This window comes from Capra hircus, chromosome 19, assembly GCF_001704415.2.
Source record: "Capra hircus breed San Clemente chromosome 19, ASM170441v1, whole genome shotgun sequence".
In the NCBI taxonomy this organism is placed as follows: domain Eukaryota; kingdom Metazoa; phylum Chordata; class Mammalia; order Artiodactyla; family Bovidae; genus Capra; species Capra hircus.
In genome coordinates, this window is record NC_030826.1 from 47,555,607 (window position 1) to 47,581,271 (window position 25,665).

Here is a 25,665-nt window from a genome sequence, read left to right on the forward strand (position 1 = left end):
CCACTAAGCCACCAGGGAACTCCCATAATTGTTATTATATTCAATCATGCATGTTTTTCCGTACTCTGCTAATGTCAATGACTAAGAGTTGACTAATCTTATTAATTTCAACTCTCTCAACCTATTTTTCTTTGCCCTCTAAACCCTCCCTTGTCAGGACTTGTGAACCACAAATGAAAAATCTTTGATTTTATTTATGTTTATATTTTTGTTAAAATAGCTTTTTTGAGATACAATTCACCTACCATATCACAGCTTTTATTTTTAAATTTATGTTTTTAAACTGTACAATTCAGTGATTTTTAGTATGTTCAGAGTTGTGTTAACTATCAGTACTGGATTCCAGAACCTGTTTATCACCCCAGAGAGAAACCCTATACTCATTAGCAGTCACTTCCCACTCCCCCTCCACTGCCTAGCCCCGGGCAACCACTTATTTACTTTACATCTCTCTGGATTTGCCTATTCTGAACATTTTATATATATGGAATGACACAGTATGTGGCCTTTTGTATTTGGCTTCTTTCACTGAGCATGTATTCAAGGCTCATCTATATTGTAGCATGTATCGGACTTCATTCCTTTCTATGGCTGGATAATATTTCATGATACGGGTATACCACATTTTGTGTATCACTTCATTCACCTCTTGATGTTTTTCTACTTTTGGCTATTATAAATAAATAATGCTGCTATGAACATTTGTGTACCAGTCTTATATGAACAGATGTTTTTAATCCTCTAAAATATACCTAAGAGGAGAATTGTGGGTCTTGTAGAAACTCCGTATCTAACTTTTTGAGGAACTGCCCAATTTCCTCATATTGGCTGGTACCACTTTACATTCCTACTAGCAATATATGAGGGTTGCAGTTTCTCCACATTCTCACCAGTACTTGTGATTCTTTTTTTTTTTTTCTTTTTTAAAAAAATTATAGCCATCCTAGTAGGTGTGAAGTGATATTTTATTGTGGTTTTAATTTTCATTTCCTTAATGACTAATGATGTTGAGTATCTTTTCATGTACTTATTGGCCACTTATTGATTTTTCTTTGGACAAATACATATTCAAATCCTTTGCCCATTTAAAAAACTGGATTGTTGTCCTTTTATTGTTGAGTTGTAAGAGTTCTTCATATACTCTGGATACTAGATCCTTATCATATATTTGCAAAATTGTAGCTTTTTTTTTGGGTTGTTAAAACATGCTCCAGTAATTTCTTTATCTTCTCTTATCTCCACCCAACACTAGCCCTTATTTATCCTTGCTTTATATGTTACTCAGAAATGAATTCTTTAAAGTGATATGATCTGTAGAATTTCATCCCATTCCATGGGTTATTTTGAGATTTTATTTTAAATACCATTTTTTACTATTTGTTATTTCCTGGCCTAGGATTTAGAGTTCTCATTTCCTTGTATTATAAATTGGGAACCACAGAAATTAATTGGATTTTTGCTTGTGTTTGCCACAGAGGTGTAAGATCTGACATTCGTTAGGTCTTAAGGCATAGCATACTTCTGCATCTTTTAATACTAAGTACTCATAGTATTTCAGAAGACTAAGATCATGGCGTCTGGTCCCATCGCTTCATGGCAAATAGATGGGGAAACAGTGGCTGACTTTATATTTTGGGGCTCCAAAATCACTGCAGATGGTGATTGCAGCCATGAAATTAAAAGACGCTTACTCCTTGGAAGGAAAGTTATGACCAACCTAGACAGCATATTAAAAAGCAGAGACATTACTTTGTCAACAAAAGCCCATCTAGTCAAGGCTATGGTTTTTCCAGTAGTCATGAATGGATGTCAGAGTTGGACTATAAAGAAAGCTGAGCACTGAAGAATTGATGCTTTTGACCTGTGGTGTTGGAGAAGACTCTTGAGAGTTCCTTGGACTACAAGGAGATCCAACCAGTCCATCCTAAAGGAGATCAGTCCTGGGTGTTCATTGGAAGGACTGATGCTGAAGCTGAAACTCCCAATACTTTGGCCACCTGATACGAAGAGCTGACTCATTGGAAAAGACCCTGATGCTGGGAAAGATTGAGGGCAGGAGGAGAAGGGGACGACAAACGATGAGATGGTTGGATGGCATCACCAACTCATAGACATGGGTTTGGATAGACTCCCGCAGTTGGTGATGGATAGGAAGGCTTGGCATGCTGTGGTTCATGGGGTCACAAAGAGTCGGACACGACTGAGTGACAGAACTGAACTCAATATCTTCTGCTTTTTAGTAGCGAGTAAGACTTATCTATATCCTCGAGAATCTTCTCTTTAATACTTCGGTGGAATGAAAACAGAGGAAGTAATTTTTGGTTCTAGTCATGGATTTTGTTTTTAACTTTTAAACATTAAGATATTAAACCTTTCTATGTGGTCTAAATTTGTGTTCTTATTTGAGTAATGTTTTCATCCTCAGTCCTCCCTCTCTTCCTCCTCCTCTGCCTTTTCTGCTTATTTTGTTAATGTCAGCACAGAGTAGGGTGGGACATGCTTCTACTGCTCAAGTTGGGAAGAATTATGGGGGCTAAAACTGTTTGGGACTTGATGCTTTGGAGTAAAGAGTATTTTGAGAGAGGAAACTCTTCTCAGAAAATATCTTGAAATAAAGTACTAATGTGCTACAGCATGGATGAACTCAAAAACACTAAGCAAAATGAAAGAAGCTGGATGCAAAAGACTGAATTGAATCGAACATACACGAATTGTGTGATTTCGTTTATATGAAATGTCCAGGAAATGCAAATCTCTAGAGACAGAAAGTAGATTGGTGGTTGCCTGGGGCGAGAGGTAGGAAAGAGGAGTGACTGTGAATGGGCACAAGAGATATTTTTAAAGCAGTGAAAATGTTTTAAAATTGAATTATGTGATGGTTGCGCAACTCTGTCATTTTCCTAAAACTTACTAAATTGTACACTTAATGAAGAAAAAAAAGAAAATATCTCTATGGCTTCAATTAGGTCTTTGAGGACTCCAGAGTATGCATTGAGATTGTTTTTCTCCAAATTTATTTTTAGTGTTTATTTTCTAATTTTTGCAGATTAAAGACATATTTTATATGATTTCCTTTTTCTGTGTCCTGTGTCACAGCTCTCCATCCTGCTGAAGAATCAAGATGATCTTGACAAAGCAATTGACATTTTGGATAGAAGCTCAAGCATGAAAAGTCTTAGAATATTGTTGCTGTCCCAGGACAGAAACCATGTAAGTAGCTCCTGCCCTGAAGACACAGCTTGCTGTCCTTCAGGAGTTCACGTTCTTCCTTGACAGAGTTTTGTGTTCCTCTGTCACTGCTAAAGCGAGAACATAAGTGTGGTCTAGCCCACTGGGTCAGCAGCCAGCTAGCCTTCTGCATTTGGTTTTACTGCAAAGCCAGACCATCAGTGTCAAAGTTGCAGCTGAAGGTTACTTGGCTTGTGGTGTGGGAGGAAGGAAAGCATTTTATGATAAAGGAGAGGATTCTTTTTCTCTATAGTTAATGTGTTTTTTTAATTTTAAACTAGACATGGACCCCAGCAAGGGAGATTTGCTTAGCGTGGGGGTGCTGATTAGAAAAGGCTTTCAAGGATTTGAGACTGTCATGCTTTGTGAACCCAACTCCCACAACTCCTCGGCAACTGTGACTTTCCCCTGGGACACATGTAGAAAACACACTTTTCCCTTCTGTTCAGTGGGAAAAAGTTCATAGACTAAAGAGCCTCTGGTAAGTTAGCATCTGCTGCCTTACCAAACGGCAGCAATCTTAGGGATCTTCAGAACTTGGGGATTTTTCCTTATAGTTTCCTTTCCTAAAGAATCCCCAAGGGCCTACGTTTCACAAGAATGCTTGTAATCTGTATCTGTCTTCTGTCTGATTCTTCTACCAGTTTTCTTCACATACACATCCCTGAAGTTTTCTTTGGTGTTCTTTCCTTTCCGTATGCTTGAAAACAGCCAACTGTGGACAGCTAGTGTTGCTGCCTGAGAACTGTGGATGTCCTATACCGGACAGAATTTAGAGGGAATGGTGCTTTATTTTTGAAGAGACTTTAGAATGTCTCTTGATTAGGGAAAGACACAGAAGAATGTAGTTAGGAAGCCTTAGAATAAAGATGTTTTCTAATACTACAGAAGTGTCCTTGCACACGAGACTGGTCTTCTCTTTCCCAGTGTCTTTTTTTTCTGAGTGTGTTTTGGGAAGTATTCTGAAGTGAAATGTAAACTTTATTCCTTCATTTCTCTGTCCCGCTTCCTTCCTTTCTCCTTGAAGTCCTTCCCCGTTGCCCATCTTGTAAGATCTAAATGTAGCCTCACACCCAAGGGTTTTCACTAACTATCCTTCTTTCAGCTCCCCAGTCTCATCTTTCCAAGTTCTTCAGCATACTTCCCTTCTTCTGCAGTTCTTTCTTCCTTTTTCCCAGACCATGGTTGTCAGCCTTTTTTAGGTTCTAGCTTGATTTACCTGCTACAGTTTGGTCAGTATTCTTGACTGAGGCCATATTGATTATTCCCCTTTCCTTTAGTCTTTGGATATAATTTGCACACTAGTTTATAGGTTGCTTAGTAATTGCCCTAAAGTTGTTGTGTATTTGTAAATTTTATCCCAGAAGATTGTAAGGTCCTTGAGAACTGGAGCTGTATCTTATTGTTCTGGAGCCCATCTTCCTAAGAGAGCAACAGTGACTACTTGAAATGTTAGCAACAGTCAAGTAGAGACCATCTTTAGCAAACCTCTTCTTTACAGAAGAAGCTGGAATTGAAATTTAATGACGTGATGGTTTAACTAGGAGCCAGCAACCCTGATGGTGATCCCTCCATTCCACTGATGCGAAACTTCAGACAACTGATTCTATACATTTGCCTCCGCATCCATCAAAGGGTGCACTCAGCTGCAGGTGCTACTACAGCACCCAGAGCTGTATGAAAGGTGACCATCTGATCTCTGACACTCATGGCATTATATTAGATGTTGCATGAAATAAATTCCATATTGATGCCTCTCTTTGTAAGGATGTATATTTTAAAAATTATAAAGTCAGTGCAACTTACTGTAAAGTTAAAATAATAAAAAAGGATTGTCTTACATAATTCTAGCACCAAAACATTGATTTTTGCATATGTTTCTCTTTGGCCATATGTATACACACTTTTAAGTGTTGTCATGGTATTTATGCAGTTTTCTAATTTAATTTTTCACTTATTGTCATGTACATTTTTCTGTTAATATACAGTCTTCATGATTATAATTTATAAGGATGCAGAAGTCCCTTGAGTGGATAGACCATAATTTTATTCAGTAACCAGTTTTGCTACTGTTAGAATGCTTAAGCTGCTCCTATTTTTTGGCATTTATAAAGATTTACATTTAAGACTAACAGTATTGGTGGTGATGAAATCTTTCCTTGGGGACTTCCTCAACTAGACTTCAGGCTTCTTTGTAAACAGAAGTATCATGATCCAAAATTGCTATGTGCTCAGGTGTTGGAGAAGGCAATGGCACCCCACTCCAGTACTCTTGCCTGGAAAATCCCATGGATGGAGGAGCCTGGAAGGCTGCAGTCCATGGGGTCACTAAGAGTTGGACACGACTGAGCGACTTCACTTTTACTTTTCACTTTCATGCATTGGAGAAGGAAATGGCAACCCACTCCAGTGTTCTTGCCTGGAGAATCCCAGGGACGGCGGAGCCTGGTGGGCTGCCGTCTGTGGGGCTGCAGAGTCGGATATGGCTGAAGTGACTTAGCGGCAACAGCAGCAGCAGCAGGTGTCCTACCCTTAGAAGAGTGCTTCTCTGTAATGAAATCTCACTTTTGTTCTTCTAGTTTCCAATCTGTCGTAGACCAGTTCTTTTTAAAAAACGCAAAAACTGAAAAGTGGACAAATTAACTAGAGACAAAACATAAGCCCACGATTTTTATTGTTAGATTCAATAGGCATAAGTCACTCTGCCAAATTGTTACCAAAGTGTTTATTAGCAAGTTACTCTTCATTTCAGTACTTAAATTGTAGAGGACTGGTTCACCACAGGTTGGAGCCTGGCACCAGCCCATAGATCATACTCTACATAACACTTCTTCAGGACACCACATCACCCCGGTCTTCATCCCCTCTTGATGATCACTGTCAGCTACTTTGTTCTCTATAGTTTCCTTCAATTTTAGCAGCCTATCACCTCATTAACCTTTTGTTACCATCTGAACATCTGGTTCCATCACTACATGGGAAATAGATGGGGAAACATCGGCTGACTTTAATTTTTTGGGCTCCAAAGTCACTGCAGATGGTGACTGCAGCCATGAAATTAAAAGACGCTTACTCCTTGGAAGGAAAGTTATGACCAACCTAGATAGCATATTGAAAAGCAGAGACATTACTTTGCCAACAAAGGTCCGTCTAGTCAAGGCTATGATTTTTCCAGTGGTCATGTATGGGTGTGAGAGTTGTACTGAGCACTGAAGAACTGATGCTTTTGAGCTGTGGTATTGAAGACTCTTGAGGGTCCCTTGGACTGCAAGGAGATCCAACCAGTCCATTCTAAAGGAGATCAGCCCTGGGATTTCTTTGGAAGGAGTGATGCTAAAGCTGAAACTCCAGCACTTTGGCCACCTTATGCAAAGAGTTGACTCATTGGAAGACTCTGATGCTGGGAGGGATTGGGGGCAGGAGGAAAAGGGGACGACAGAGGATGAGATGGTTGGATGGCATCACCAACTCGATGGACATGAGTTTGAGTGAACTCCGGGAAATGGTGATGGACAGGGAGGCCTGGCGTGCTGTGATTCATGGGGTCGCAAAGAGTCGGACACGACTGAGCAACTGACCTGAACTGAACTGAACCTTTACTTCCCTTCTCATTCTTGTTTTTAAATGTACTGTCTCTTCTCTGTGGATTCCTTTTTTATTGGTCTTTCTATGACAGATTTTAGCCTTTCCTCTGTCTTCATCCCTCAGCAAGGTGGATAGTCATACTCCTCCCATCTCACCTGGCCAAAGCCATGTCTTAGACTTCAGTATTGTTTTCACTTGAGAACACTTGGATTTTGGTAATCACAGAACTTCTGTTAGTCTGAGGAACGTTTCTCTAGCCTTGATTTTACTGCCATTTTAAGATACTTGACCACCTCCCTCCTTCAGTAGTTCTCACTGCCCTAGACCTCTGCCTTGGGCCATCAACTCTCAGCTGTTTGCTATTACAGACTGCTTTTCTAAGCATGTGTTCATCTAACTCTTAATTTATCCTTCTAAAGCTCTTGACCTTCGTATAACTTTCCAGATTTTCCACCGTCATAAGATAATCTCAAACTCAGCATTATCTTGTCACTTATAAATATTATAAAAACTAAATATCCAGGATACTCTAAATGATAATTCTTCTTATTTTTCTAAGAATAATGGGGCTAGTGCAGGAAGTTGGAACAAAACTTGGTGGCTAGAATATTTTTAGTCTGGCCCTGTTTAAAAATCATTACACATTTGGGAATTCCCTGGCAGTCTTGTGGTTAGGACTCCATGCTTTCACTGGTGAGGGTGAGGGTTCAATCACTAGTCAGAGCACCAAGATCCCACAAGCCAGTAGCACGGCTAACAAATAAATAAAAATTATTACATTTTACGTGTCTAAGGTACTTTATTTTCTCATTTGATTTTTGTGACTTTGAGGGATCCTGGTTATTGCTAATCTATACCTAGGGAAACTGAGGCCTAGAGTGATTTGCCCTGGGTGAAGCAGGTAATAGTGACAGAGTTGGTCTCGAGCCCAGATGTTCTGACTGCAGTCCAGTACATATGAGACACCATCCAGGAAAAGGATCTTAGAATTATTGTAAGATCCTTTATTATTAGGATTATTATAGTAGTCTTTGGAAATTATTATAGTTCTGGAAATCCTCACCCAGGTTCTCCCACAGTTCATTAGAAGCAGAACAGGAAATGTAATGTTGCCCATGAGGAAAACCTGTGATATGTGTCACTCTCTCCCCCTTTGCTTCCTTTCTCAACTTAGAAGGGAACTGGGCTAAGAAAGGTCCAAGACAAGACAAATTTTTATGAAGTTGGGATTAGTTTTTTACGTGAACAGCCTAAAATGCCTGGAACTCTAGTCAGGAAAGGGAGCTGAAGTATACATTCCTTTAGGCAAAGTCTGTGTAGCACTGAAGAGTGGGGACAGTAAGAGCACAGATCTGTTCACCTCATCTCAGTTTGAATGAACCCCTTGAGTATGAGGATTATCAGAGAACAAAAAGGAAATAAGAATTTAAGAAACATAAACATGTCATCCTTTATTCAAGTTGTATAGCTTCAAAGCAGATTTTTTCAGACTTTTAATAAATTCATGTGTGTTAAAAACTGTGAATTTATTGAATAATCTGGATGCTCCCACAGTGATCATAACTATCATGGTCTTCCATGCAAATGTCTCTTGGTGCCACCATTGAAACAGAGGGCCACTGAGATCCAGAGAGCCACTTCTCAGCTCACGTTCCATGAACCAAACTAAACCAAGCACATGGTTACCCCTTTTTTCCCCCTGCATCATTGAGTTCAACTGCTCCTTTTGTCTGATACACTAAATCTTTTATCAAGATAATTTGTGGGTCAACTTTTATAATCTTTTTTTTTGCTGATCTCCTGGTTTCCAGTGACTGCAGTCTGTGCACATGGTTCCCTGGTGACATTTCATGTTGTTTGTGTCGGCCAGAGCACACTGCTACCCACAGAGTCTTTCAGTGAGGTTTTCACAAAATGGTCGAGTGCCTTCTATTTGCTGTTTCTAGAATGTTCTACCAGCTACACACTTTGCACCCATTGGGACTCCTTTCACTCTCTGCAGGCACTTTTATTTTTTCCTAGTCCCACCTTCCTCCCTCTCTTTCCCACTTCTAGGTCTTGTTCCAGGTTCCTTGAATCCTTGCTGCATCCTCATTTTTGTTTACCATGTCTTTCTCTTGTCATTCCTAAAATCAGGGTTTTTCGAACTTGACCGAATATTTCCAACACTTGGGGGAGATTTTAAAAATACCAGTCCTTGGGCCTTACCCCCAGAGAGTCTGCTGTTGTTGGTCTGAGGTGTTAAAAACCCCACAGGCAGTTCTGCTGGGTAGATGGGGCTGAGAACCACTGCTTTAAACCAAATATGACTCACCTCCCAGGACCTCACTGCTCTGAGTGTGGTCCAGGTACCACCTCATCAACATCCCCTGAAAGCTGGTCAGAAATGCAGATCCTCAGTCTCACCCCAGACCTGAATCAGAATCTTGCATTTGAACAAAGTCCCAGGCGGTTTGTGTGCACGTGGCAATGTGAGAAGCCCTGCTCGGAAACCTTCGCTGATTCCCTTCATCTGTTTTCCAAAGTGGTGCTGCAGTCAGCCTTTCCTCTTAGAAACCTATGCTTGTGCCAGCTATTGAACCTCATTTCCTGTCTCAGCTTTTAGATTTGAAAATTGAGAGACTAAGATTTATATTCTTCAGTAATTTCAGATTGTGTTGCCGAGATGTACGGAGTTCCCACTCCGTGTCAGGCCCTGTGTCTCAGCAGGTGTCCTTGAAGTGCTCTGCACAGCTCTTCTCTTTCTGACTGCAGGGCTGTAGCCTTTCTGTGCCCCTTACTGACCTGCTTCCCCAGCGTGTGGCTTTGATTGTTTTTTCCTTTCTGACCCTTGGCGGAGAGCTATTGCACATCGGAGGCTTCAGCAAGAACACTCACTTCCCCTTGGTTCTGACTTCCCGTTAGAGCAGGACAGTGTGTCAGGACAGCCAGCATGTGATCAGGTCTGGCGCGGGGAGACCAGAGGAGGCTGCTTGGCAGCTGGACCCTACCCCTGAACGCGTGCGGGAAGCCTTTTTCCTGGAGGACAGGATAGTTTGTTTTGGTCGCACTTTTTTTTTTTTCTTATGGGAGGTGGGTGTGAGAGAGAGAAAAAGAGAAACAAGTAGAAATTTTGACCCAAGTTATTTATAAATTCTGAGCTCCCACTCTCCATAGCGCTCTACTTATGAGCACAGCCTGACATCACTTGTTCCCCTTCAGGCTTCAGCTGTAAACTTTCTTATGCCAGGCCCCCTTTTATTGCTTTGTTTTCTCTCTAGGGCTTACCTCGTGGCCCATCTGAGTCAGTGCAAAGTGGGGTGGATGTAGCAAGGCTGCTGACCCTGTCCTGAAGTCCTTGACCTCTGGCAGCATGGTACCTGTGATAGTCTTTCTGAGATGAACACAGTCCCAAGATGGTTCACACGTAAACTCCAGGAACATGAAGTAGCCAAGCTCGTTGTACCCTAATTTTCAGGGAGCAATGATGGTGGGGGAAGAAGAAGCATATCACGTTATTTTTAAAATGTTGTATCAACCAGAGTTTTTGATGCAGAGGTGGCCATCATTGTCCACGGTGAACCCCCACACAACAGGTGATCTCGCTGCTGAGATAATCTGCTTTTCCTGTTGTTCTCCCCAACCCTTCAGAGAGTTTTGTGAGAGGATATTTACAGCTGTTTTCTGTTTGGCACATTGCTACAGGAATGCCTGGTGTTCCTGTGTGTCTGGGTCATCACCTATTACATTGGAGCACTGGGTATCAGTGCTGTCTGTTAGTGAAACTGTAAAATGACGTTGAGCAAATAGTGATGGGCCAGATCTGATTGCGGAGTGAGGTTTTGGGGAAAGCTGAGAAGCTCATGCACTGAAAGCACGAAGGTGGCTGAAAGCATGGTAAAGTTCCAGGGAGGGGCGAGGGGGCATTTCTCAGCCTGCCTCCTTAGTGAGCTGCCTTTTTCCTCTTATCTTGCAGACCAGTTCCTCTCCCCACTCCGGGGTGTCCAGGCAAGTGCGAATCAAAGCTTCCCAGTCTGCGGGAGATGTAAATACCATCTACCAGCCCCCTGAGTCCAGGAGCAGGCACCTCTCCGTCAGTGAGTATCTCATCCCTTTTTTTTCCTCTTATCTATCTGCCTATGTTTTTTTAAAATATTCTTTTAAAAAATAATTATTAATTAGAAAACAGTCATCAAACATAATATTGACTGCTGCGCTGTTTGGAATAATCTTCCATGCCTTTCTTTGGGGAAAAGAAATAGGGATATGATTGGGATGGAGTCCTGACCCTTATGCTGTCTTGCTGTGGTGGGGTAATCAGGTCCTTTTCAACAGCCCCGAAAAAGTGATCTCAAACATCTGTTTGAGGACCTTCAGTGGCAGTGGACCCTCACTTCTGACCATACTTTCCCCAAAAGACTAAGGACTTGTGGAGGTAGAAGTCAGGTCCAAGTTTGAGTTTTGATATCAAGCCTCTTGCTTATGGTTCCAGGAGTTCTGATACTTCACGGAAGATGCAGACCAACAAAACTCCTGGAGCGTCTTAAGTTGTCTGGGAGGACAGGAGACTACTAACGTAATATGTACAGTTGGCTCATTAGTAAGAAAGATATGTAGCTGCTGCCAGGCCTTCCTGGGAAAGAAATCTAAATCAGGTCTGTGCATTACACCAGGCAGTCCAGTTTTGCTCTGGATTCCTTTTTCCACATTTGAGGAGAAAGCTCTTTTTTTGAATTGTGTAATTTGTTTCAAGGGGGAAGTCTGGCCTTGTCAGCATTTGCATTGAGGTTGCTGCCCTGATGTTGCTGGAACCCCTGCTGCTGTCCATACAGGTTCTCTCTGGGCGGGTAGAATTGCATCAAACTGAACTGCTCTCTGGAGATCTGGAGCGGAGCTGGCAGCAGGGCGGGACAGGGTGGGGGGCTACATTCTGAGCATCAGTCCTGTCATGGAGCTTGTGTGGGAATGAGAAGCCTCCCCAGGGAGCAGCAGAAAGATTGTGCTGCTGAGGCACTGACTCTGCCTCACTGAGTAATTTCTGGAGCCCGAGCAAACTCTGGTAGTCAGTGTTGCCAAGCTGGCAGTCCATATATGCATTTCATATTTCCATAGCCTTGTGGATGATTGGTGTACTTACAGTAAGCTGGTTGAGGGGAGAGCAAGTACCCCAGCAGGGAGACCTTATCCAGAGCATCTCTGGCCCTAGAATCCAGGTGTCCAGGAACCTGCATATCTCTGTTAGTTTCGCCTCTGTTCTAGAGCCCTTGTAGACACCAAGGGGCTGCAGCGGGGCAGCACTGCTCCTTTGTGGAGGAAGCAGTGAGTACTGACGCTGGGCAGTGATCTGGCCTCCTGCTCCTAAGCAAGTGCCTGTGACGTGTGTGCAGGTGGGGGCTAAATGTAAATGGTTGATCATTGTCGTAGGGGCCCGATTTGGAATTTCCTTGTCTGAGAGTGCTGAGGAGTAAAATTTCTACAAATGAGTTCTGTCTATATACAGAGTGGGCAACACAGCCTCCCAGCATGCAGAGATCCTGGGTTCCTCCCTTCAGCCAGCATTATATCCCAGGCTCTAGGCTGGTGTGGGGCTTACAGTGGAGGCGCCTGGAAGGCCACGGGTGGTATGGGGACACAGAGGAGGGAGAACCAGCTCCGCCCAGGACTTTGCTTTCACAAGAGAGGGAACATTAGAGATGACAAATGAGGGGAAGATTTACTGAGCATGAAATGTAGACAGATATTCCGGGCACAGAAAGGGGCATCTGCCAGGCATGATCACCAAAGAAGATGGTGGCTTCTGAGAACACCAGGTGGTTCTGGATTATGAGAGAGACTTGCAAAGCTGGGATGTGGCAGAGGCTATGTCTCACTAGAATGACCTGGAATTTTAGAGGTTATGGAGGATTTCCATAGGCCAGGATGAGGGGAGAGGTCATTTCAGTGATCTGCTGGTGGAGATCCCACGTACCCTTCTGACTGGACTGATGTCTGTGAAGGAGAAATAGAGAAGGATAAGAAAGGATGTCTGCCATGACCAAGGAGCCTCAACTGCACGTGGACTTGCTCTGTGGGCGGTGGGCAGCTGCTGGGAGTGTTCACCCCTGGTTCCCACCTCTGTTCTAACACTTATCACATTATCTTATGGTATCTCTCTCCCTGTCAAACAGCATTTTTACTCATTTGTTCATTTAGGAAATAATTACCTAGAGTATCTGCTGTGTGCCGGAATCATGGAAATCAAAAACACAGTTCCTGTCCCTGTGGCCCTTATATACCTGTAGGAGGTCAGATCTCACTTGTCGTGATGTGATTCATCTCTAATTATAGGCTGTGACCAAAAAGGTGTGTGGTGGTGTTAGCACATATAACTAAAGGATATAACCTGATTTTAGGGCCAGTGAAGCCTTAGGCTGTGACCTAGAGCATGCATGGGAGTTATTCAAAAGGACAGGGAGGAGAGTTCCTGGCTTCGCTTGCAGAGGCCTCACGCAAAGGGGAGTGCCATGTGTTTCAGAAACAGAAGGAAGCCCTGAGGGCTGGAGACCTGAGAACCGGGCAAGGAGGATGGGCTGAGGCTGAGGAGGAGGGGCAGAGCCTTGTGGACTGTCAGGTAGATTTCAGTCCTATGTTGAAGGCAGTGAAAAATCCACTGTAGGATTTTTAAGTGAAGGGGAATGGGTGACGTATTCGGATTTTTATTTTGGAAAGATTTCTCTAGCTACATAAGGGGTGGAGAGCCGATCCAAGAGGGTCAAGCATGGCTCCAAGGGAAAGCCATATTAGCCTATGTGGTGGTCCAGATGAAAGAAGACAGTAACGTGGATTAAACTAGTAATGGAAGGTAAAGAGGAAGGACCGGGTGGATCTGAGACATTTAGAAGGTAAAGCCGTTAGAACATGGCATTGTGGTCTGGGGAGATGGTGGGGTGGTCACTGAGATCCATTTAGGATCTGCAAGATCAGAACCTATTATTTTCATGATAATACTAAGACATCAATTGGCTTTTCACTCATTCTCTCACAAATAGAGGAATTTTCCAGAGGTTACCTGCTTGGGGGTAGTATCATTGCTCTCTGGCTAATGGAATGTGTGCTTGTGTATCAGTGTGTTTTAAACTTTCTGACCCTAATTTCTAATACAGTGAATATCAACTGGTTATAACCCCCATAAATAAAAGATCTTTGGTGTCCTCAATTTTAGAAGTGAAAAAGGGTTATAAGATCAGAAGGGTTAAGAACCACTGTGGTATTGGATTGCATTTTCAGGTGTTGAGAGAGCAGGATGGTAGGTTACTGGTTTATGGATATCTGGCAGTGCCTTTCACCAAGACAGAGATTAGAAGTGAGCCTGGTTTCAGGTGCTGAGAAGGGCATGAAATTTTAGGCAGGTTGAATTGGAGATGGATTTGAGTCAGCCAAGAGAAGACAGCAGATGGGTAGCTAACTCTGCAGATCTCTAGCTCAGAGGGGAGAAAACCAGCGGTAGAGGAGAAAAATGGATGTTATCAAGTTGAAGCCGTGGGCCCAGATGAGAGTTTCTAAACATACTCTAGAGTAAGAAGAGAAGAGGCCCTAGGACTGAGCCTTAGAAATCCAGACAGTGACCGTTAGAGGAGGATGAACCTGTGGAGGACACAGGAAAGGAGTGGCCAGAGAGGTAGGAGGGAGAGTATGCCAGGGTGGGAAGGAGGCCCTCCATGGCGCCAGCCAGGTTGGAAAGGCCAGACCAAGAGTAAAGACTTGTCCTTTTCACCCACACATCTGATTGCTCGCTCTGCTGATCATGGGGTAGGGCCTTCTGGAATAGAAGGAAACAGAAAGAGAGGAGTTAGGGTTTAAGCATGAGGGACAGGAGAAGTCCTAGCCATGCAAATGGGGTCAGATGAGAAGCCTTAGCAGTGCAACCCCCACCAACAGGAGGGTCTCTTGGCCTGCCTTCCCCACCAACATCAACATAACATGTGGGTATTGAGCGGAAAACTGAACATGCAGGTCATTCATCTCCCAGTGCGGCATTTTCAATAATGAGGAAGTGCAGCGAAGCCCAACCCAATTTGAGACAACTTTCTTTATTTGAGATTAGTCCTTATTTTGAGTTGAGATTCTGCCTTCTCTCACTTTACCCATTGACTCTAGTACTGCCCTCTTGAGCAGCACAGATAACATCTTTCATATGACAGCTTTTCAGATGCTTGAAACAAGCTATCATGTTCACCTTTGGTTTTTTCCCATCATAATATACATACCTTGAATTCCAGTTTTTTTCAATCTCATTAGCTTAAAAAAAAAAAAAAACAAAAACAAACCACGCCAAACCAAAAATAAAACCTATTAGATAATATGTTAACCCAAAAGAGAGACCCCTGGGGAAGATCTCCAGACAAGGCAAATGGAATTTTGTGTCCTTGCCCCTGGAGATTCTACCCACCGTTGGCACTGAGAGCTCGAGCACTGTTTCTTCCGTAATACATCAGGTGATGCCCTGAGGCCCTCAGTAAAGGACTCAGCCCTGCCACATCTGACTCGCATTTGGCCTAGCGCCTCTTAAGTGCCTTTGTCTCTGTTCTCATTCCATTTTGCTCCTCTTCTTGCCACTGCGACCTGCAGTGGGCAAGCCAGATTGCAACCCCTCAGGAGTGGGTAGGTGATGAGTAGAGGCAATCAGTTCTTTTTCAAAGGGTTTGGCCATGAAAGAAAAAAAAAAGAGGTGGGCTAGTGGCTTAAGGGAGTGGCAGAAATAAGGTCAGGCTATTTTTAGGCTAGAGATCTGAGTTTGTTTATGAAGGGAGTCACAGAGACAGCTGAAAAGGAGATTGGAGGCGGTGAAGAGGGGACCCTAGGGTCCTGCTGAGAGTCAACGGGGGAGTCCAGGCCGAGGGCTTAGAATGCCTGGGTAAGGAGGAAGGCAGCCCTCGTCCTCGGAGAGGAGTGTTGCAAGGATGAGATGCCTTACAGTGACACCTGGACAGTAACGAGTTAGAGAACTGCACTCAGGGCGGACCTCCAGCCCTGGCACAGATCTACAGGAGTGAGCTGCAGAGGCAGTGACCACAAACGCAGAAACAAACGGCCCGCTTCCTTCACTCCCACAGGCTTTTTCTCCTTGCTTAAAATTCTGCAATTCTGGATGAGACCAGAAACTGTGCAGTGGTAGCAGCAAGTTCAGAACAAAACGGGAGGTTTGCAAGTTGAGACACAGGGTGTTGGGGCCTCATGGGATGACAGTATCGAGGAGCTTTGTTCTGTACAGCCTGGGCCAGTGTGAGGAAATGGGGATGTATTGGTTAAGGTTTTCATTGATGAAGAAAAAAAAAGATTGGATTCCTCCCCTCATCAGCGCCCCAAGAGAGAACCAGGTTTAGAGAAAATAGTTGATGGCCAAAAACAGCTATCTCTTTGTACTTGTAGTGACCTGCACATTAACACTGACCCAAAGCCCTAGAACTCCCTGTGGAGGCAACTTCCTGACTGCATCAGCTTCCTGACAGGAGTCTCCTATGAGAAAGGCTCAAGTCTGGGAGCCTCTCTTTCAGCTTTGAGTCAGAGAACAGAGCAAAAAACTCAGCCATATCCTGGGTAAGAGTTTTGCTCCAGCTCTGCTGCCCTGGATCAAGGAGGAATGTGGCCAGCCGGCAGCGTGAGTCCTGTGTAGAGAGGCTTCGTGGGAAGCTGCGGCCACCTTAAACACAGGATTATCAGTCTGTTCTTTTGCTTCAGCTGGTAATGACGGGGGCCCCTTGGCACGAGTGGCCTGATGAGACTAGAGCAGGAGCAGGCTGGAGTGCCAAGGGAGGGTGGCCCAGACAAGCCACTCTCCCTGTCATGCCCGCTGGGACCTGGGTTGCCTGCATCCGGCCTGGCACTGTGCTCATGCCGCCTGGCTCGCTGCAGTCCTACTGGTAAACATGTGAGCATCAGTGAGTCTCTATGGTCAGTATCTTGTCCTGCTCTGGTCCCTGTCTCACTCATCCTCAGTGGCTGTTGTGTGTGTCATTAGCCCCTAATTTCTGAAATGAAGATAAAAACAAAACTGAAAATGCTCTGGAGCAGTTCTGCCAACTCCTGATTTTTCCATTCGCTTCCTCTGATAGCCATTGGTTTGGGGAGACTTCCCTTTCCTGCCCCAAGCTGTGGGCCTGTGCACAATAGCCCCTGGCCCACTGCCCATCAGATAACAAGGCTGGCTCTCAGCAGGCAGCAATGTGTATTGGAAAAAGTGAAAGTCTCTGGCTGGAAATAAAAGCTCAGAAACCCTCTGCTGTTTTCCCCCAGCCCCTCCTGGGTCTGTAGTGCTGGCTTCATGTGAGCTAGTCCCATCCCACCTGCAGAACCAGGGGAGAGTTCAGTGGTAGCTGGTAGAGGAGAGAGAATGGGTGTCGAGGAGCCATGGATCTTTTGTCCCAGGAGGTCTCACCCTAGACACTCTGTGTGACAGACTGAGGGTACTTGGGCCTGTCTTGGGATAGTTTGGACCAATGTGTGGGATTTCATCAGTTAAGTAAGAGTTTTTCTTTCTCTCTAATCATAAGAGACATCTTTTGTTTGTTTTAGGTCAAATATGTAATACCTTTTCACTCTGGAATATATTGGTCAGGGTTGAGTTGCACAGAACAGAATCCACTCTGACTAGTTTCAGGAAGAAGGCATTTAAAGCACATTCTGGCTTATAAAATCACAAAGCGTGAGAAACAGACTCAGTAAGTCTAAAAATGCTGCAGAGCTCCTCTTCCTCCTGTAGTGAGGAAACCACCAGATCCAGAATTAGGGCCCCTCTGCTCTGTCCACACACCACGTACACGGGGATCCCTGCACCTGTGTCTTGACATCAGGACAACTGGGAACCACAGGTGAGGCCTCTGCTAACGCTGCAGCAGAAAAACCAAGGCTTCCGGGACCGTGCCCAGAAACAGCAGGAATTTCAGGAAGCCATCTAAATCTACACAAGTGCATCAACTGGCTGAACCTAAAGGAGGTCTTAGAATTAATCGCTTCTAGCTGATTAACTTCTGAAGTACAGGAAGGCACCCTGGAAGGGCAGAATGTGTCTTGAGTCTAACCTGTTATCTCCTCCACATATAATGAAGGAAACAAATGGAATTCTAGCATGTAGGTGTGTACCTATGCTACCACATTTCATTTGTAATTTCCAAAAAAGGCAATAAGGTAGATAGTTTTTCCCATTTTCCTAAGTGAGGAAATTTAGGTGAGAGTTTAAATCATTCAGCTAATGAGTGACAAAACCTGCTCTGAACATCTGATTTTCAAGCTTAGGCTTTTCTCACTATACCTTGCTCACTTCTTTGTGTTGCTTCTGCTGCTGACAAATTGTTGCCAACATAGGACTGGATTTCCATAGGACTTGTGAGCTACTAGAATGTTATCCAAGGCTGGAAGTGGGAAGCAGGCAGTTGGCTAATGTTTGTAAGCCAAGTGTTAAAAAAGTGAACTGTGCTGTTTGGGGTTGTCTAGTCAAGGCTATGGTTTTTCCAGTAGTCATGTTTGGATGTGAGAGTTGGACTGTGAAGAAGGCTGAGCACTGAAGAATTGATGCTTTTGAACTGTGGTGTTGGAGAAGACTCTTGAGAATCCCTTAGACTGCAAGGAGATCCAACCAGTCCATTCTAAAGGAGATCAGCCCTGGGATTTCTTTGGAAGGCATGATGCTAAGGCTGAAACTCCAGTACTTTGGCCACTTCATGTGAAGAGTTGACTCATTGGAAAAGACTCTGATGCTGAGAGGGATTGGGGGCAGGAGGAGAAGGGACGACAGAGGATGAGATGGCTGGATGGCATCACTGACTCGATGGACGTGAGTCTGAGTGAACTCTGGGAGTTGGTGATGGACAGGGAGGCCTGGCGTGCTGCGATTCGTGGGGTCGCAGAGTCGGACACGACTGAGCAACTGAACTGGACTGAACTGAACTGAAGGCTTAAGAAAGCCACCTTTTTTCCATGGTTACACTGGAATTTTATGGTATAGTGGGGAGAGAAATGGCTGGCTGCCTGGATCTTTGACATCTGACCCTCTCAAAAATGGAGTAGCTTTCTAATTCCCATTTGATTTCCTCTTCCCTCCATCTTGTTGTTGCCTTTGAGCCCTCCGTTGGCCAGAGGACATCTTGCATCCAGCTTACAAGTGACCATGGACAGAACAGCTCTGAATCTGAGTGTAAATGTGGCCCTGAGTTTCTCTTGTGCTGTTGAGGAATCCCCATATTAGCCTCGCTCCTGCTCCTTGCAGAAAGGCAGTCGTGTTCCCCCATGGGTGAATCCCCCCAACTCCTGTTTGGATTGCTTCTGGGGAATGTATGGCCTGGCCAGCTTGGGGAGAAGTTTTTGTTTCCATCTCTGTGTTGAACAGTATGCCTGCCCTTTCTGGAAATAAATTACAATCTCAAAATGGCCTTGCCCAAACTGAACTGGGAGTCACAAAGGCTGTTTTCTGGCTGCAGCACTACCGTTGAGTCACTCACTATATGACTTTGGGCCTTGGCTTCTGCTTCTGCACACGGTGGATGAGCAGTGCACCTTCACTGTAGGAGTGTTGTGAGGATTAAAGGCAAAGTAACAGAGGAAAAAAAAGAAAAGGAGGACTTTCCTGGTGGTCCAGTGGTTAAGAATGTGCTTTCACTACAGGTTGTGTGGGTTTGATCCCACATCAGAAAACCAAGATCCCACATGCTGTGCGGGTGACCAGAAAAAAAAAAGAAAGAAAATGACTAAATTTCTACTCTGAACAGCATCAATTTCTGCCAGGGCTTAGAAAGCTTGAGCAGACTCTTTCTTCCATGGGTTGTTTGAGATCACTTGAAAGGCATGGTTTAGGCACCTCCTTATCTCAGAATTTGTAGCTGTGAGTGAGGTGTTGAAAGTGGAAATCCAGCATAATTCTACACATGTTTTCAGAGCAGTTTGGTTTCAAGCCTCTACTTTAGAGTCAAGTGGGGAAGCCAGGCTACCGAGAGTGTCAGGTGCTTCCCACCTGAGCTACCTAATCCAAGTGGTTCTTGGAGAGAGTGTGAGTTGATGCATCCAATAAGAGTTTGGAATACCAACTCCTCTTGGTGGCGAATTCATTAAAATATCTTCCCTACAAACCGAATGATCCATATATTCTGAATGACTGACTTTGTGTAGAAGAATGAAGGAATCACTTCTTTGAAGGATGTTGAAAATAGTAGTTTTAAACTCCTCAAAGACTCTCTTTCAAAGAGAAAGCCTGCCACCATTCTTTGACTTTTCTCTTAAGGAGTTTTCTTCCTTCTTAGGGACCTTGGATTAGGGGGAGAAGCTGCCTGGTTCAGGATGTTTCCCTCAACCCCAGCACTTTGCTAGGAGGAGGCCCGCCCTCTCTTCCAGGATGTTCAGAGAGCCAAACGGGCTCTCCACCACCAAGCAGATGCTGGGTCCAAGCTGGCTCCGTGTCTGCTCCTCTCAGGCTGTGGGTCCTGGGCTCTCCCATCAAGGGTCTTGTTTCTGTGCCCTAGGCTCCCAGAACCCCGGCCGAAGCTCGCCTCCCCCTGGCTATGTGCCCGAGCGGCAGCAGCGCATCGCCCGGCAGGGCTCCTACACCAGCATCAACAGCGAGGGGGAGTTCATACCGGAGACCAGCGAGCAGTGCGTGAGTATAGTCTGGGTTATATATAGAGGGTGTGTGTCCTGGGATGTGTCAGACCAAGGTTATAATGGGGGGTCCTCAGTGGACATGGTGTGCAAGTGAGGGACTTGAGTCCCATCCAGTAGCTCTTTTGTAAACCAGGCCTCCCCAGGTATGGATGTTTCCTTTCTAAGGGCCAAATATCAATTCCTATCAAAGACAGGGTTTCCCTGATAGCTCAGTTGGTAAAGAATCCACCTGCAATGCAGGAGACCCCAGTTCGATTCCTGGATCAGGAAGATCCACTGAAGAAGGGATAGGCTACCCACTCCAGTATTCTTGGGCTTCCCTTGTGGCTCAACTGGTAAAGAATCCACCCGAAATGTGGGAGACCTGGGTTCGATCCCTGGGTTGAGAAGATACCCTGGAGAAGGGAACAGCTACCCACTCCAGTATTCTGGTCTGGAGAATTCCATGGACTCTATAGTCCATGGGGGTCACAAAGAGTCAGACACGACTGAGTGACTTCCACCAGAGACAGGAGCTAAGCTACCTGGCCTCCTTGGTGCTGGACGTGCGCCTGATGGCTTTTCCCTCTTCTGCGGTCCTCTCACTGGTCTCACACAGGCTGCAGAACACCGCTCTGCTGTTTGGGTACTCCTTGAGTCTGAACGTATGACCAGTCCTAAACACACAGGTTGTTTTTTTTCTTTTCCATCAGCCAGCTTTTAGTTTTGCTATTGCTTTATGAAAGGTAGGGAGTATACCAGTCCAAAGTAGGACTGGCTACTTTGGGTGAACTTTTATGATAGTAGACAACTAAATTAGTTATCTGTCGCTGTGTAAAACTACCACAGGCTTAGCAGCACAAACAGCAGACATTTACTCTTTTACAGTTTCCTGGGGTCTAAGATACAGGCACAACTTGATTGGGTTCTCTGCTCAGGGTCGCACAAGGCTGCAGTTAAGTGTCAGCCAGGCTGTATTTCTTCCTGAAGCTTGGGGTTCCCTTCTAGGTCCACATGGTTGTTGGTCAGTGTCTTGTGGTTGTAGCATGGTGGCCCCTATTTTCTTGCTGGCTGTCAGCCAGGGGCCCCTCTGAGCTCTTGCAAGCCAGCTGCAGCTCCCAGCGGTGTGGCCCTCTCACTCCCAGGCTGCCAGGAGAGTCTCTTGCTCCAGTCTGCAAAGATGGAGTCTGATGTAGTATAACACAATTGTGGGAATGAATATCCCATCCACTTTGCTGTGATCTATCGACTAGAAGCGAATTACAGGTTCTACCTATACTCAGGTGAAGGGGTTCTGAAAGATTGTGACTCAACTGAGGGAAGGGGCGTCGGGGTGGGGGGTCATCTTAAGGTGTGTTCACTACAGTAGCTTACCCATTTTGATGGTTAGCTTTTTAAACTTCTGGCTCACTTGATGAAAATGTCACTTTGGCTTAGTAAACTCAGCAAGAATGAGATCTCTGGCTTCATTCTAAAGTTTTTTCAGTGAGCTTGCTTTGATTGCAAAGAAAAAGATACGTCTTCTAAACTTTTGGAATTTGATCTTGAAAGGAGAAATTTCTTAAAGGTAAAAGCATCCAGTAGAAGGCCAGCACCAACACATGGGGGATTTTGCCAAAAAAAACTGATTCTTACAACTTTTCCTAAAACTGATTCTTATGACTTTTCCAGCATTGTTTCAATTGTACAGGCTATGAGAAGCATTTTTATACAGCTTCTGCTCTCTTCTGTAGCCTTGCCTTCCAGATAATTTATGTTTAGAACAGTGACCTAGAGTGCTTTTATCTGCAGAGTCCCCTCTTGGTTATCTTACTGACCATCCTTTCCTTTTTCTCTAACCAGAGTGCTTCTGGACATCAGCTGTACGAGGGGTAACTTGGGTGTAAAACCTCAGAGATTGTTAATGAGTTTGATTGCCTTTGCTCTCTTTCCTTCCCCATGGTCCTATATCCTGGTCCTTTTACTTCTTTACATTACCTTCATGGCCCTGGAAGGCATGGGAGTATTAGACTTGTAGTGAGGAGAGGCCTTTAGAGAGAGGCCATGGAAGGTGGCAGCGGGGGAATGACTAGGTCCTTCTTCAGTGTCCGCGTCTTTAGCAGAAGAGAATTGCTGCTGGTAATGGGCCATTCAAGATAAATCTACTCAACAGAGACCAAAACAGCATGGTATGTAGTGAAAGAATATCCGACTGGGACTTTCTTGAAAAGTGAAACTAAGATAAGTTTGTTTTATTTTTTCTTTAATCAGATTTGAGCAATGGCTGCATCTATTTGCTAATTTTCAGAATGAACAAAGCATGGTTCAGGCTAGGTTTTTTTTTTTTGGCTTGATTTTTCTAACAAAATTTTGCTAATGCAGCATAACTTCCTTCCCTTTGACTTCTGCAGCACTGTCATGAAGAGGGTGTTTATTTTTGGCTGAGCGGCATATGGGATAATAGTTCCACTGGGGATCGAACCCACGTCCCCTGCAACGAAAGCATGGAGTCTTAACCGCGGGACCACCAGGGCAAGTCCCGAAAAGAGGGTCCTTTTTTTATTTTAAACAGAAATCTTCACAGGGTTCAGTGTGTTTTCCAGTGGCCTCTCTTAAACCTTTGGTATTCTTCTCCTTCATCACACCTGTCATGTTGTTATTCTTGCTTGTTCTCTCTTCCGTTATCTGATCTAACTGTGCCAAATATGTACTTTCTGGATTGGGAGCAATTCTTTCCCATGTTGGTTTTATCCACTTGGGGAAATCTTATCTCCTTAGCAAGATTTTGGGGATTTTACTTTGCAATTAATTTGCCTTGATTGGCAGTTTTTAAAAAATCACATAGGACAATATACGGGTGAAATTATGGGTGAGAGGGTCTCCAGCATTAAATGGGAAGAGATCATTTGACTTGGAAACCAATTTTATGAAAGTTGTTCATGGATTCTCATAGTTCTGATACTCTGCTTCTCTATGTAATGCTTGACTTTGGATCTCAGATAATGAATTCTCTGACAGTGAACACACCCCTTCACTGCCCCCCCGCCCCCAAGCAAAATGAAGGGAGATCAGTTGGATAAAAGGCTGATCTGAAGGCTTTTTGTTACTGCATTTGACCAAGGGCCAGCGAAACGTTTCAACTCACATAGGTACCTGTTGGCCCTGCCTGAGAACCAGGAACCGGGAAACTTGTATTCTGTGTCAGTTGTGCACTGACTTGTTTCGTGACTTCAGACAATACTCCTCCCCTTTCCAGACCTGCAGTGGCTCATCTGTGAAACGAGGACACTCCTTGTCTTTGTAAATTATAAATTATGGAGTGTAAACAGAAGCATCACCGTCCTACCCACACACACTGGAAGCCTCTGCAGGGTAGCACCGTCTCCAGCACCAGGCTCCAGCATTCACAAGCCAAGAAAATGCCAACCAGAGAAGCAGCGTCTCTGCTTTGCTGTCCTGGCAGAGCGCCTTGGGATGCCAGCCAGGCATTTTTCTCACTCCTGGAAACTTGCCTTTCAGACTGTGGGGGAGAACGGTACCTGCCTAACCATTCTTCCCACTGCCCAGGCAGAGAAAGGGCACTTTCATATTTGGGGAGAAAAAAAAGGACCGTTTGCTGGTCTTGGCTGGGGCTGGGGCTTTACTGTATGCCTTGCCTTGCAGATGCTGGATCCTCTGAGCAGTGCTGAAAACTCCTTGTCGGGAAGCTGCCAGTCCTTGGACAGGTCAGCAGACAGGTATGGGATTGTGGCTAGTTCGGGAGTTGGTGCACAGGCATTTTTGGAACTGATGAGCTAAGGAAATAGAGTTAGCTAGTGTGTGTGTCCCTGAACTAGACACTGGTCTGCAGGCCCATGGCTAGAACCTCATGCTTTTGGAAAAGAAACTTCTCGCTAGCATTCCGAGCCTTCTCCTTAATTTTCCAAACACCAGGAGAATGTTCTGTTTGTATAATTAGATGGATGTAATAGGTCATAATAGCAGCTCACATAGAGAAATGCTGGCTCCGTTGTTTCCAGCACTTTTTGTGTTTTGACTTCCCACATACTACATGGTAACCCTGGCCTCATTGCTGAGGTCTGGACTGAGAAGCAGTGGACCTTCGGTGTTTTGGGGACAAGATTGAATTATTACCTGTAGGTTTAATTTCATTTTTTTCTTTCCTCCAAGTGTTTCTGGTGGAAAAAGAAACTGGGGTATAAAAACCAGAAAACAAAATAATCCAGACTGCCTAGCTTACCACGCTGCCTGCTTGGTGTGTAATCTTATATACCAGCTGTGTTCTTATTACACTTTGGGAGGGAACAAGTGCTGTCCTTTACACACCCCGTAGTCTGTGGAGCTGGTTCATCAGTCAGCAGGGGTGTTTAGAGATGGCTTTGGCATTGATCCAGCCAGTCTCTCTCTTTGACCTCATCATGCCCAGGAGCACATTTTGACCATGTCTGGCTGGGCTTAGGGCTGTGGTCAGAGGCCACTGAACAGTTCGGAGGGTTTTCTTCTCTTTGTGGAACTGATTAATTGCTCATACGGACAATCACCTTTGACCCTGGCCATGTCTGTACTGTGTCTCTTCTAACAGATCTGTGCTCTGATGAGCGTGGTCTCCCTCCAGGCATCATAGAGCACAGTTACAGTTGCTTGTTGGCATCCAATTTGAAGCCTTATTTTAGGCTTTCCAAGCAGAAGAGCAAGAAGGCACTGGTAAAAGTCCCAGAGTTGTTGCTGCAAACTGAGGGCTCTTCCAGGACAGGGACTAACTGTGGCTGTGAACTCTCTTCTGAGTTTTGTGGCCACGCTGGTGGGGAGGGGAGGTGTGGGACAGGACCACAAAAAGTCTGGCAGTTGGGAAGTAGAGGACAGTCCCTGAACCACTGCCTTGAGAGTTTCTGAGTTTTGATCTTCTCCAAAGGCACTCACACATGAGGGAAAAGGACCGTTCAGGTGGATGCTGGTAAAGATGACTCTCTTGATTCTTGAGTTTTTCCTGTGGCCCCCTCCAATGGTTTGTTTTCATCTCCTTGGGAGTCAGACTCAGTGACCTGGACTTACTTCCTTGGGGCCCAGCATAACCGAAGGTCAGAGCTTTCATCTTCCCTTCATGGGACCTGGAGCCATATAGACCCAACTCCACCAAATATTAGTCGAATGCTTTGGACAAGTCCATTAACCTCTCTGTTCCTCAGTTTTCCATATCTCTAAGAGGGGATAGTGATGATTAGTCTGAAAGGAAGATCCTGGATGTTATTACTGTTTTTATGACTGCCCTGAGCAAGGGATCGTTTGCAT

The 25,665-nt window shown here is 44.6% G+C and overlaps 1 protein-coding gene across 3 annotated transcripts in view; it reads left to right on the forward strand.

Moving 5' to 3' along the window:
• MAP3K3 (mitogen-activated protein kinase kinase kinase 3) overlaps window positions 1–25,665 on the forward strand; it is a 68,056-nt gene that overhangs the window by 34,179 nt on the left and 8,212 nt on the right. For all 3 annotated transcript variants that reach the window (XM_018065331.1, XM_018065332.1, XM_018065330.1), the window contains 4 exons: window positions 3,097–3,210; window positions 10,769–10,889; window positions 20,280–20,413; window positions 24,040–24,113. In XM_018065331.1, coding sequence (XP_017920820.1) covers window positions 3,097–3,210; window positions 10,769–10,889; window positions 20,280–20,413; window positions 24,040–24,113 — 443 coding nt within the window. The remainder of the gene's footprint in view (window positions 1–3,096; window positions 3,211–10,768; window positions 10,890–20,279; window positions 20,414–24,039; window positions 24,114–25,665) is intronic.